This window comes from Halichoerus grypus, chromosome 4 (assembly GCF_964656455.1).
Source record: "Halichoerus grypus chromosome 4, mHalGry1.hap1.1, whole genome shotgun sequence".
In the NCBI taxonomy this organism is placed as follows: domain Eukaryota; kingdom Metazoa; phylum Chordata; class Mammalia; order Carnivora; family Phocidae; genus Halichoerus; species Halichoerus grypus.
The window spans coordinates 144,170,087-144,184,182 of NC_135715.1; the positions used below are offsets into that span (position 1 = coordinate 144,170,087).

A 14,096-nucleotide genomic window follows, 5' to 3' on the forward strand; every position below is an offset into this window, starting at 1 on the left:
TTAAATTTAGAAAAAGGTCAAATCTAGAACAACTTAAGCATCCAAAAAATGATAGTAAGGGATCTTAACCCCTTAAAATAAGAATCCATGAATCCATAATAACATAATGGATAAATTCAAAGTTTGATGAGGAATAGGACATTCATAGAGTTAGGAAGTACCTTCCACAAAGCATTTCTTAATTACCAAAAAAAAAAAGTAACTTTAGAGTAGAAAGGCCTCACACACTCTTTAATTAAGCTATCTAAGTTAACACCACAATAATAAGACAAAGCAAACTTTGGGGCCACCTGATTAACATGCAATGAAAATAACATAGTGTCACTTCTATTATACGTATTTCTGACAAAGATACATAACCTAAATCTATCATGACAAAACATCAGACAAACCTAAAAAGGGAGGCATCTACAGAATAACTGGCCTGTATTCTTCACAAGTATCACAGTCTTGAAAGTCAAGGGAAAACTGAAGAACTATTTCTGACTGAAGGATTCTAAGGAGTTATGACAGTTAATGAAACAAGTAGTTACACACTGGATCCTGCTGACATTATTGGGACAATTGGCAAAGCCTGAATGGGATATGAGGATTACATGGTAATAATGTATCAATGGCAATTTTCTGATTTTGCTAATCGTGTTGTGGATTATAGAAGAATGTCCTTGTTTGTAAAAAATACACACCACAGTTTTGGGGAATAATGGGAAAACATGTCAGCAATTTACTCTCAAAAGGCTGAGAAAAACAAAGTTACTTAAATTATACTTTCAACTTTTTTGTAACTTTGAGATTGTTCACAGATTTTTTAACGTATAATAATAATAATAATGACATTCCACTGTTTAAAACTTGTCTGTGACTTCTATTGCTCTTAGAGAAAAGACCAAAACCCTTAAAATGAAACTTGGCGTGATCTTGTCCCTGGCTACTTTTCCAGTCTCATCTTGTTGAATCTTTCCTTTGGGCTTATTGCATTCTTCTTTTTTTTTTTTTTTAAGGTTTATTTATTTAACAGAGAGAGAGAGTACAAGCAAGGGGAGCGGTAGGCAGAGGGAGACTGAGCAAGGAGCCCAATGTGGGGCTCGATGTGGGGCTCAATCCCAGGACCCTGGGATCATGACCTGAGCTGAAGGCAGATACTTAACCAACTGAGCCACCCAGGCGCCCCTGGGATTACTGCATTCTGATGTTCTTTTTGTTCCTCAAACAACCCATATGCTTTGGAAGTATGAAGCCAATGTATTTTCTATTACCTCTGCCTAAACCATTCCCTAATTCCTTGCTCATATTCACTAAATTTTTTTTCATTTTAATATATATATTTTGGCAATACCTTTTCAAAACCTTTGCACCCAGGACTAGATCAATTCCCCATTATTCATTCTCACAGCACTGAAGTATTTTCCCTTCATAATTATAGATTTGTTTTTATAATTGATTGATGTGCCCCCCCCCCCCATTATACTGCTTCTTCAGGACAGAGCGATGTCTTTGCTCACCATAATATGGCAGGGATCTAGCCCAGTGGACAATAAACAATTTATTGAATAAATGAACTGTTTAATCCATCCACCTCTGTCTCTGACTCTGTCCCTCTCTCCTTTATCTGCAGCCATTCTCTCCCGCCCTCCCTCCCTCCTTCCCTTCTTCCTCCCCTTCCTCCTCCCCTTCCTCCTCCATCTCTCTTTCTCCCTCTCCCTCTCTCAGCTTCTAATCAGCTTTTAAACATATTCAAGCATTTCCAGGCCTAAAACATTTCATCTCTTGAAACCACATCCTCCTCAAGTTGTAGTACAATTTCCCTGCTTCTCTTCTCATCCAAACTTTCAAATGAGTCCTATATACTTGCTCTTTCCATCTCCCCAATTCCCATTCGATCTTCAGTCCACTGCAACTTGACTTCCACCCATACCATCCACCAAATCTGTGCTTGCTGTGGTAGTTATAACCTAACTGCCAGGCCCAATTAACAAGTTTTAGTGTCTCACCTGAATCACTTTTTAAAAAAATTTTATTATGTTATTTTAATCACCATACAACATTAGTTTTTGATGTAGTGTTCCATGATTCATTGTTTGCGTATAACACCCAGTGCTCCATTCAATACGTGCCCTCTTTAATACCCATCACCAGGCTAACCCTTCCCCCATCCCCCTCCCCTCTAGAACCCTCAGTTTGTTTCTCAGAGTCCATAGTCTCTCATGGTTCGTCTCCCCCTCCGATTTACCCCCTTCATTTTACCCTTCCTACTATCTTCTTTTTTTTAACATATAATGTATTATTTGTTTCAGAGGTACAGGTCTGTGATTCACAGTCTTACACAATTCATAGTGCTCACCATAGCACAAACACTCCCCAATGTCTGTCACCCAGCCACCCCAACCTTCCCACCCCCCACCCCTCCGCAACCCTCAGTTTGTTTCCTGAGATTAAGAATTCCTCCTATCAGTGAGATCATATGATACATGTCTTTCTCTGATTGACTTATTTCACTCAGCATAATACCCTCCAGTTCCATCCAGGTCGTCGCAAATGGCAAGATTTCATTCCTTTCGATGGCTGCATATGCCATGTCTTCTTTATCCATTCGTCTGTCGATGGACAGCTTGGCTCTTTCCATAGTTTGGCTATTGTGGACATTGCTGCTATAAACATCGGGGTGCACGTACCCCTTCGGATCACTACATTTGTATCTTTGGGGTAAATACCCAGTAGTGCAATTGCTGGGTCATAGGGTAGCTCTATTTTCAACTTTTTGAGGAACCTCCATACTGTTTTCCAGAGTGTCTGCCCCACCTTGCGTGTCCACCAACAGTGTAGGAGGGTTCCCCTCTCTCCACATCCCTGCCAACATCTGTCATTTCCTGACTTGTTAATTTTAGCCATTCTGACTGGTGTGAGGTGGTATCTCATTGAGGTTTTGATTTGGATTTCCCTGATGCTGAGCAATGTTGAGCACTTCTTCATGTGACTGTTGGCCATTTGGATGTCTTCTTTGGAAAAATGTCTGTTCATGTCTTCTGCCCATTTCTTGATTGGATTATTTGTTCTTTGGGTGTTGAGTTTGGTAAGTTCTTTATAGATTTTGGATACTAGCCCTTTATCTGATATGTCATTTGCAAATATCTTCTCCTATTCTGTCTCACCCAATCCCTCTTAATAACTTCCTTGACGTTTAGTTCTTTTTGTACATCGCCAATCATCTCTTTTTTGACTCCTTTATGAGCTCTTCTTTTTCAGCCCAGCTCTCAAATTAATTTGTTTCACTTAAGAAATATTTATTTAGTACCCACCATGTGCCAGAAGCAACTAGAGATACAACAGTAATTCAAACAAACAAAAATTCCTGTTTTCATAGAGCTAACATTCTTTTTTTTTAATTTGTAAATTTTTATTAAGGTATAATTGACATTATATTAGTTTCAGATATACAATATAATGATTTGATATTTGTATATATTATGAAATGATCACCACAATAATTCTAATTAACATCTGTCCCATACATAGTTACAGAATTTTTTTCTTGTGATGAGAACTTTCAGCATCTACTCTCTTAGTAACTTTCAAATATGCATTACAGTATTATTAACTATAGTCACCGTGCTGTACATTACATCCCTAGGACTCATATATTTTATAACTGGAAAACTGTACCATCCATCTCACCCACCCCCCACTTCCAGTCTCTGGCAACCAACAATCTGTCCTCTATAGGTTTGGTGGTGGTGTGTGTGTGTGTGTGTGTGTGTGTGTGTTTTAGATTCTGTATATAAGATCATACAGTATTTGTCTTTTTCTATATGTCCTTTTTCACTTAGCATAATGCCCTCAAAACCCATCCATGTTGTCACAAATGACAAGATTTCATTCTTTTTTATGGCTGCATAATATTCCATTTTACATATATGCCACATTTTCTTCAGCTATTCATCTGTCATTCAACAGTTAGGTTGTTTCCACATCTTGGCTATTGTGAATAATGCTGTGATAAACATGAAGGTGCATATATCTTTTCTAATTAGTGTTTTCACTTTCTTAGGATAAACACCCAGAAGTAGAATTGCTGGATCATATGGTAGTTCTATTTTTAATTTTTTGAGGAACCTCCATACTGTTTTCCATACTGGCTGCACCAGTTTGCATTCCCACCGACAGTATGAGGGTTCCCTTTGCCCCACATCCTTGCCAACACTTATTTTTTTGTCTTTTTGATATTATGACTAATATCTGACTGGTGTGAAGTGATATCCCATTGTGGTTTTGATTTGCATTTCCTTGATGATTAATGACGCTGAGCACCTTTTCATATGCTTGTTGACCACCTGTATGTCTTCTCTGAAAAAGTGTCTATTCAGATCGTCTGCCCATTTTTTAATTGAATTGTTTGGGGGTTTTTTGCTATTGAGTTGTATAAGCTCTATATATTTTGGATATTAACCCTTTATTAGATATATGATCTGCAAATATATTCTCCTATTCCATAGGTTGTCTTTTCATTTTGTTGATGGTTTCCTTTGCTGTGCAACATTCCTGATATTAGAATTCCCCAAGATTTTATCCTTGGCTCACAGCTTTTATTCTGCTACTCTCTCTGGGTGATCTTATTTATACTCATGGCTCCAACTACCAAAGATTAGTTGATAATTCCCTTTTTCTTTCTTCAGTCTAGACACTTTCCATGAGTTTTAGGCTAGATGTATTTATTTTGGACATAATGTAGGAATTTTGAAACAGATATATCCAAATGAGAACACTTTGTTTTTCCCTGAGATTCTCATTCAGGGGATGTACTCAGTTACCTAAACCAGAAGTAACCTTAGATCCTTCCTCTCCTTTATTTCCCATATCCAGCCAATCACCATTTCCTACCAAATTTACTTTCTCTAGCATTCTCCTTAATTCTCTTCCTTTCTCTTCTGATTTCCTTTGGATTCACTTTCCAATAGCTTCAAATACAATCTCAGTCCCTTACTTAAAAGCTTTAAGTAGCTTTTTCATCACCAAAAAGATAAAGTCTGTGTTTTCATCATTGCGTAAAACCCACTGTGATCTGGTCCCTGCTTGATTCTCCAGTTTTGTTTTGCTTTCCACCTTACTCTAAAGATTTTGTTGGTTCATACACAGTCTTTGGAGCCAGGCTGCTTAAGTGTGACTCCCAGGTCTATCACATTATTCACCTCAGTTTCCTCAACTGTGAAATGGGTATAATAATAGTCACTATAAGATTATTTGGAGGACTGAATTAATACATGTGTGCTTAGACCAGTTCCTGGCACATATTTACTATTACATTAGGCTCTTCTAATATTTCTACTTTTGTTCACCTCCTTTCTCCTCTTTCTTGCAATGTATTAGTTCAGCTATGGATTCCATACAGTCATCAGTTTTTTATAAACTTACATTTGATTTACTACCATGAAATTGTTACCAATTACAACTTATTTCATATTAGGGTTAATGTCTTTTTTTTTTTTTTAGGGTTAATGTCTTAAGCAGGCATCTTCACAATGTTTTTTTTTTCTTTTGATGATTGCAAATGTAGCTACTTCAACTGTTCTATGTTGCTGGAGATCAAAAATGCAGTTTTTGTACATCATTTAAATTTAAGGTGAGAGAGAGAGAAGTATGGATAACTCCCTAGTTTCTAGCTTCGATGACTAGGAAACCAGACAATACTGTAGAATGCTCAAATGTTTGTTCTCACACACACACACAAATATTCTTATTTCTCCCAAGTTTCCTCTTCAGCCTGTAATCAGTGTCACTTTGGCCAAGTTACCCTTTTTCCACAAAATTTCCCCTCTCTGCCACACCCACCCACCAACCAGAAAAATGCTCCATAACTCTGCCTTCCCTTTAAGAACAGGGCCACACGGAAATTGAACGCCTAAACTTGCCCTCCGGGTTTCCCCGTCACCATAGCAACTGGAGCAGGAAGGGGCGGGCTCCATCGTCCTACGACCAGCTCGCCGCGTGCGCCAGCCGCTTTAGTGCGGGGCCGCGGGCGTGTAGGGCTGAGCGGGTTTCTGAGCTCGGGGTTGGAGCCGGAGCCGGAGCCGGAGCCGGATTCCGCGCGGACGGCCACGTCAACCTAAACCTACACCGCCCTCCCCACCCTGCTCCCGCCGCGTCCGCTGAGCCTGCCGCAGGTCCTCCCAGGCCGCGTCCTCCACGCCTTTCCCACAGTGCCCCGCGCCAGGCCCCGCCCCGGTTCGCCGTGGGGACCGGGGCGCGGGGAGCCGACTGGAGCTGCTACGGTGGTTGCTGCCGGTGCGGCTCGACCTCCCCCATCCCGAGCGCGGCGGCCCGGCGGTCGGAGACGGCGTGCTTCGTTCGCGCGCGCACAGCTTGCGTTCGGTCGGGTGGGGTCCGCCGCCGGGAATTGAGGATGGGGGAGTAGCTGCAAGAGGCGACCCCGCTACACCGAGGTGGGCATGGGCCGGGGCCCGGGGCTCTGCTGGAGCCGGCGGCGGCCGGGGCTCTCCAGGAAGGGAGAGAGAAATGCCTGTGCACCTCAGTCTCCCTTCCCCCCCCTCCGCCCCTGCGGCCGGTTTATTGTGTTCTCGCTCCCCATCTTTTTCCAATTACCTACATCGTCACCCTTCTTCCGACCTCGGTTCCCTGCTTCTAACTCCCAATTTCTCACTTAAGCCTCAGTTCCTCAGGCTCCTCTCACCCATGTCCCGCCGGAGACTTCACGCACCAACAACACTTGATAGTCTCTTTCACGCAGGGTCTCCCATCTTTCCCCTCTCCCGCATCCCATTCTGGAGTGATGGCAGCCAGAAAGCTTTCGTATTGGATTTACCTGCAGCTTCCACCTGTACCCGAAGCTCGGCGCGATCAAGTCAGCCACACCCACGCTGAGAACGACCGCTAGGCAGGGAACACCACTTGTCCCAAAGTGGTGTTTAAGAATATGTTCTCTATTTCTCTCTAGTCTTGTTTTCTAGTCTAGATATTAGTTACTCTCCATCACTATACTTTACAAAGGTATGTTTCAGTTGCATGAAAAGGAGGAGTTAGAGATGAGCCAAAGACCATTCGCAGGTAAGGAGAAAAATTTAGAAATAGACATTTGGAATTAAATGAAGAAAAGAGAAACAGAATGCTAGGAAGTTTAGATTTTTCAAAGCAGTTTGAGATCTTTTGTGATCTGATGAAGTGGAGATTATTCACCCTATACAGGTGAGCATGTCAAAATAACTGATTCCTTCTCCTTTTCTCTTTTTTTCTATTTTCATTTATCTCAAACGTAAACTTTGCAATAAAATTACACTCTTAACTTGTAGTTATTATTCTGCTATTTATATAAAGTAGTCTCTATATATAGTGTAAGCAACTATTGAGAAAACTCAGAAAATAACGGCCATACCAAGTATGTTGTCTCTTATAACAATATAAATTCATGCCATTCTTGGAAGAGTTATATGAACAATACCCTTTGAAAGGACCCTATACTTCTAGTCCCTCCAAAGGATATTTCCTATAAGTGAAAACTTGATTAAAATGATAACGGTGTAGCCTTAAGTGGCAAAAAAAAAAAAAAAAAAGTCAAAAAGGAAATGGTATTACAAAAGAGCAGTTCTTAAACTAGATAGGAAAGGGAAGGAAACAGCTTTTTCCCAACTTTGTGTTCTGGTGCTGATCAGAGCAAATAGTTGAATTTGTTTGTTTTTAAAGTGTTCCAGCTAGCTACAACTACCTACTACCTTTTACCTTTTATCTCCTGTCTTGAGTGGTTTCACAAATTGGGTATGGAAGCAGTGAAGGGGCCCCCAAAGAATAGAGCCTGGGCACTCACCGTGATTTGCCATTGAATGGAGACTGTATTACTGGCCATATTATTTAATAGTGTTAGTGCTATTTTTTTAAATGTATTTTTAACCACCTGGTTTCCTCTCTTTAGATTGACGTTTTGGGAGACAATTTCATGATGCTTGATTCACTCTTGGAGTAATGTGAACAGAAGTTCTCAAACTTGCATATTGTATCAACTGGAACCAGCGGTGTATGTTAATGTTCACTTAAATCAGAACTTGTATAAGAAAAAGAATGGGAGTCTGGTTAAATAAAAATGACTATGTCAGAGACTTGAAAAGGGTCATTCTCTGTTTTCTAATAGTGTATATGGCCATTTTAGTGGGCACAGATCAGGATTTTTACAGTTTACTTGGAGTATCCAAAACTGCAAGCAGTAGAGAAATAAGACAAGCTTTCAAGAAATTGGCATTGAAGCTACATCCTGATAAAAACCCGGTAGGTACAATTTTTTTAAATATCTCTAATGTATTTTAGTAAAGTTTTGCTACATATTTAAATTTTAAATAAGTGCTCAAAATGGTTACGAAAAATCACATGGCAAAAATCACAATTCAGTTTTTGTACTAAGAATCAGCAGAATAGTCTAGTTGAGAACAGTGTGAAGGAATGTTGATACCAAAAATTCAATTCCCTCTTAATTTGAAAACTGATTTACAACAGTTCCATTACAGGTGTTAATTCCAAAGCCGACAGTAATGTTGTGGAGTAGTTTAAGTAGTTTTTTTAATAAAGTAAGTTAGATCAGGGACACCTGGGTGGGCTCAGTCAGTTAAGCGTCTGACCTCGGCTCACGTCAAGATCCCAGGGTCCTGGAATCGAGTTCCGCATTGGGCTCCTTCCCTCTGGCTGCCGTTCTGCCTGCTTGTGCACTCTCTCAGTCTCTCTAACAAATAAATAAAATCTTAAAAAAGGAAAAGTAAGTTAAGATCAACTACTTTATAACTGTAACAGAAAAATTATTTCCTTAGAACTTGGAAGGTTCTTGCTAAAAATGGCAGTAATAGCTAATAATAACGTGCTTCAACTTTCACTGTTTTCTCCCACGTACAAATCCCAGACCAGAGTCAGAAATTATTATAAATTAAAACTTAAGAGCAGCCAAATCCAGTTAATTCCAGTCATAAATATTTGATTATATATTCAATGTCATTTTTCAAAACTAAATGTTTTAATACTTACAGTATTTTTAATTATGTAACTTTTTAACGAGATTTGACTCATCAAGAAGAAAGGTATGGTTTAAAATTTTGTGTTTTCTGTGTAGAATTTTTTAAATAGAGTTATTTATTTATTGAATAAAGCTCAGCAGTAGAACTCTTATTGGTTATTTTCCTGAGATCTGCACTCTATTTAGAATTTTTATTTTTCATATTTTTCTTTAAATTTTCAGAATATGATTTTTTAAGTTTCCATATGAGAGATGGTAGTCCTTTTATAGCTAATTATTATCTAGATGAAAGCATTCTTCAAAAACCAGTTCTGTGAAACAGTAACAAATGAACATTTCTAATCCAGTTTTGAATTTTACTCTGATATCAGTCTCATTTAATTATCTGATAGATTGGGGCACATACCTTTTGTTTTTTGTTTTGGGGTTTGTTATTGTTGTTTTTAGTTAATATGTTGGTTTTGCCTCAAATGGAAAAATAACCTACAAATTTCTTTGTAATTGTTTTAGGGGTAGTATAATATTTACAAAATTAAATGTTTCTAAGGTTTTGTTAGTTTTTCTCAGTTGCATTTCTTAGAAGGAATGACATACTGTAAGACCATATCTGTCAGCCTTTGGAGGCATCAGTTCTCATTTCTGTGTTACTTTCCTTATTCCTTTTTTTTTTTTTGGAAGATTATAGTTCTTTAGAAATACTTTATTTTAACCCGTGATAACCCATTTCATTATCGTACTCCTCCACCTTACTTTGGTATCTATTCTCCCAGAAATCTCAAGATTAAATCTTCATATAGGCTTTGAAGAGACTTGATCGTGTACCTAAAACAAATGTTATATCTAATATTTTTAATAGAATAACCCAAACGCACATAGTGATTTTTTAAAAATAAATAGAGCATATGAAGTACTCAAAGATGAAGATCTGCGGAAAAAGTATGACAAATATGGAGAAAAGGGACTTGCAGATAATCAAGAAGGAGGCCAGTATGAAAGCTGGAATTATTATCGTTATGATTTTGGTAAGATGATACGATACTCTGTATGAAATACTGTTTTTTATTTGAGTAAATTTAGAAAATTAATTTTGTTTCACTACTAAGCTTATGTAGTTAATATGTATCACCTTGACTCTTTTTTTTTTTTTTAATATAACATTGGAGCAGAATTCAAAAGGGGGGGAGGTAAAATAAACACAGGTATCAAAGCAAGAGGGAGTATTCACTTACCCAGTATTTCTCTTCGTTTTTAATTACCCTGAAATGCAGGCTAAGAATTGAGGTATGCTTTTGTAGTGACCACATAAAATACTTTAAATTAATGTTGGAGTATTTGTTTCTCAAGACTTTTTTTTTTTTTTTTTCAAAATAGCATTTTCAGGCAATAGCATGTATCAGGTGTCAGCAATGTATGTTTCACAGGCTAAATCTGGCCTGCCACCTCTTTTTGTAAATAGAGATTTATTAATCATAGAATTATGAGACCATGATAATTACGAGAGTAAAATTAGGCTCATTTATTTACATATTGTCTTTGGCTTCTTTCACTTCAGGGGCAGAGTTGAATAGTTATGACAGAAACCGTATGTCCCACAAGGCCTATTTAACTGGCCTCTGCAGAAAAAGTTTGCTAACACCTGGTCTATATCTATCACTAGTATTATTTTGATATTTTATATAGTAACAAGAAATTTTCTCACATTGGTTTTAATTATAAAATTTATATTTACTAAATAAGTTGGTCTCTACTTTTGTAAATCTTGTAAGACTGTTAAAAAATAAAATAGTGATACGATTTATTTAAAAAACCATATAATCTAAGAAGGAAGTGAGGTCTGTAGTCTAGTTAACAGTAACGTATCAGTGTCAGTTTCCTAGTTTTGGTATTTTATTAAAGCTACATAAGTTACCCATTAGGGGAAGCTGAGTGAAGGGTACATAGAAGTCTGCTATTTTTACAACTTCCTGTGAGTCTATAACTAGTGCAAAATAAACAAATAATAGAAGTTTTCTGTGGAGATGATATTATGGGAATATTAGGAACTCCTATACACAACTATGACAGTCCCTCTCAGGAAACGGAATTTTTTGTTTTTTATCACTGTTTAGATGCATCACCAGTGGTATTATTTACTCTCGGGTTTTGTTAGTTTGTTGAACATTCTTCAGCTTTGAGATTTAGTACAGTAATCTGATTTTTGATGGTAAAACAAGAGTAACCTATTCTTATATGGTAATTTGTTTTTATGGTGAACCGTTAATTTATAATTTTTACTTTTAAATTAGGTATTTATGATGATGATCCTGAAATCATAACATTGGATAGAAGAGAATTTGGTAAGTTCATGATCATATGATTTTCTAAAACTAGTCCAAGACCACTCTTTTACCTAAAACTCTTAAGGACAGATGTATTTGGAATTTAGAAATTTTTTTGGATTTTAACATGGTAATGTAGTAGTTTTAACTTTTAAAATAAAATAGTTATTTTACCAGCAAAAATGGGTGTATTCAGGAATAGCAGAATATTGTAATTCAGGACATGCAAGCTATCGTAAAACCACCGGGAAGTCCAGCAAATAAAAGGAACTTTATTTTATGGAGAAGGAAGTTGGGAGGGGTTGTTTTGAATGAGAGTCCATTAGAGAAAGGCAAGAATTCAAAGAGATAACAGTTTCTCATTAGCTGATTTGCAGGGGTAGTGAGTTTCTTATAGAGGATTCAATGTACATCTTTTCCTGTTGGGGCCTGTAATTGATCATTTTTTCCTGTTGATGATTCTTCTGTTAGGGTCTTCATTTGACAGTTCTTCCTGTAATTGACTTTGATTGGTATGGCTCCCCCTTTCAGCTTCCCCAGTCTAATGAGGTTTTCCTTTATTAATTTTCACATTTCCGCCTTTTGGTCAAGATCTTTTTCTGAAAGCACCTCTGATCAAGAGTCGGGTTTTCCATATTTAATGATTTTGTTCCTTAATGCCAGGAAGGACCTTTTCTGGTCCTCACATCCTACTTCGAGGAAAGTACATACCAGAAACCACTTAGGGCCACATTTGAATAACAAGGAAGGTGAGGCACTTCTCATGTATAGTTCATATTTGTCAAGATTGTAAGCATTGGAGATCATCTCCTTACTGGGTACGTGATTTTTACAAAAATTTGACAGGCAACAAAATACAAAACTTAAAATATATTATGCAAAAACAGAAGTAACCTAACTCCCAAATTTTATGATGGTTCTAAACCAAGACCCTAGATCAGAAAGTAACTAACTGAAAATATTTATTGGCACTTACTCCAACTTAGGGGAGAAAATTCTCCCAACAGAAACAAACCCAGAGTTATGGATGCCTCTTGGAAGTCCCTGTTTAAAGTGGCCATGAAAGCAAAGCAGTGAATACTGCAAGAGCACACTGAATTAACCAAGTGCATTTGGGACGATACAGTGCAAGTATAAACATGAAGCAATAGCCAATGTATTTGTTGCAAAAAATAGCAAATCCTCAAAGATGTATTTAAACAGTATTGTTATGTCAAAAGAACTGTTTTGGAAACAAATGTTATCTAACACTACAGCCTGTCAGGTTTGCAAATTCAGAGACCATGAATTTGGATAAGAGTTCCAGAGTGGGGGGGGGGTGGGGGGGGGCGGCACCTGGGTGGCTCAGTTGGTTAAGCGACTGCCTTCGGCTCCAGTCATGATCCTGGAGTCCCGGGATCGAGTCCCACATCGAGCTCCCTGCTCAGCGGGGAGTCTGCTTCTCCCTCTGACCCTACCCCCCTCTCGTGTTCTCTCTCTCGCTCTCAAATAAATAAATAAAATCTTTAAAAAAAAAAAAAAAGAGTTCCAGAGTCGGATAATACATCAGATGAAAGAAAGACTTGTGAATTCTGAACCTTCTAAACCTTCAGAAAAAAACAAGTAAAGAATTAATTTGATCACAGGATCATGATGAGGCTATTTCCAAAAGGCCATAATCAGAAGAAGAGGTTTCCCCCTGTTGCAAAGGTTTGGGAAATGCAGACAAAGCCTTCCCTTCTCTCACATACAAAGAGGAAAAAGGGAAGTTGGATGTCTAAAAGCAAGGGGCTTTATTAGGTTTTTCTTTAAAGTACCAAAAGCTGTGTCTACCCACTCTTTCCAAATAATAGGGTCAGGTTTGTCCTTTTTTAGTAAAGCATATAGAGGTTGAGCTAGAATAAAGAAGTTTGGAATCCATTTCAACAGTGTCTGGTCAGTCCAAGAAAACCTTGTCATTAGAGATTAGTTTTAGATTTGGGGGAGGGAGGAGGAGTTCGGGATGCAATGAAGCCTACCTGAATCCAAATGTAGCCCTTGTTCTGAGATCAGTTATAGAACCTGAATTTGTGCAAACTGCAATTTTTCTTTGGAGACTTTACATCCCTCTAAGTCCAAAAGTTTTAAGGCATAGATGTTGTCTTCCTATGAAGAGGTTCGAGAAGGGCAGCAGAGAAGCAAATAATCTATTGTAACAAAGTAGAGCCTGCAGAAAACTTTTTATCATTCAAATCAGCATTTAAGGTTTGGAAAAAGTAAGAAGGTCTCTCTGTGATACCCTAGAGCATTACTGTTCAGGTGTATTTCTGTTCTTCGGGAGTGAAAGCAAAAATAAATTGGCTGGCCTTATCAACCAGAATACTAAACGTGTACTGCATAGATCAGTTATAGTGAAAAATTTGCTTTTGTGGGAATGGAGATCAGTAGCATATGGGGGTTAGGAACAACCGGGTGCCAAGTGGTAACAATGTTATTTATTGCTTGGTGGTCCTGAGCAAACCTCCATCCTCGGTTATTTAGGTTTTCTTACAGGTAAAATAAGTATGTTATGGGCACTAGTGCAGGGAATAATGAGGCCCTGAAGGGCTTCTTTATTTATAGGGTATTCATTAATTCTGGGGAGAGCTTTTGAGGGATCTGTTTGAATCTTGATGGGAGATGCACCATGGATTCTGCCAATATCAGCTGAAGATCTTGCCCAAAAAGAGGACGGTAGCTGATCCAATAGGAACAAATGATCATCATCCCCAGACTCAGCTATGCTGCTGTCAGAGCAAATGAAAGATGTCAAAGGGTCATTT

The 14,096-nt window shown here is 38.2% G+C and overlaps 1 protein-coding gene across 4 annotated transcripts in view; it reads left to right on the top strand.

Moving 5' to 3' along the window:
* Positions 1–5,976: 5,976 nt before the first annotated feature.
* The window catches only part of DNAJC10 (DnaJ heat shock protein family (Hsp40) member C10), a 53,257-nt gene continuing 45,137 nt past the window's right edge, over positions 5,977–14,096 (top strand). The window contains exons 1-5 of one of the 4 annotated variants that reach the window (XM_036072853.2): positions 5,977–6,434; positions 7,916–8,017; positions 8,132–8,265; positions 9,855–10,020; positions 11,284–11,334. In XM_036072853.2, the coding sequence (XP_035928746.1) occupies positions 8,137–8,265; positions 9,855–10,020; positions 11,284–11,334 (346 nt within the window). In that variant the 5' untranslated portion in view covers positions 5,977–6,434; positions 7,916–8,017; positions 8,132–8,136. The other 3 variants (XM_036072854.2, XM_036072848.2, XM_036072849.2) reach the window with 3 other exon arrangements.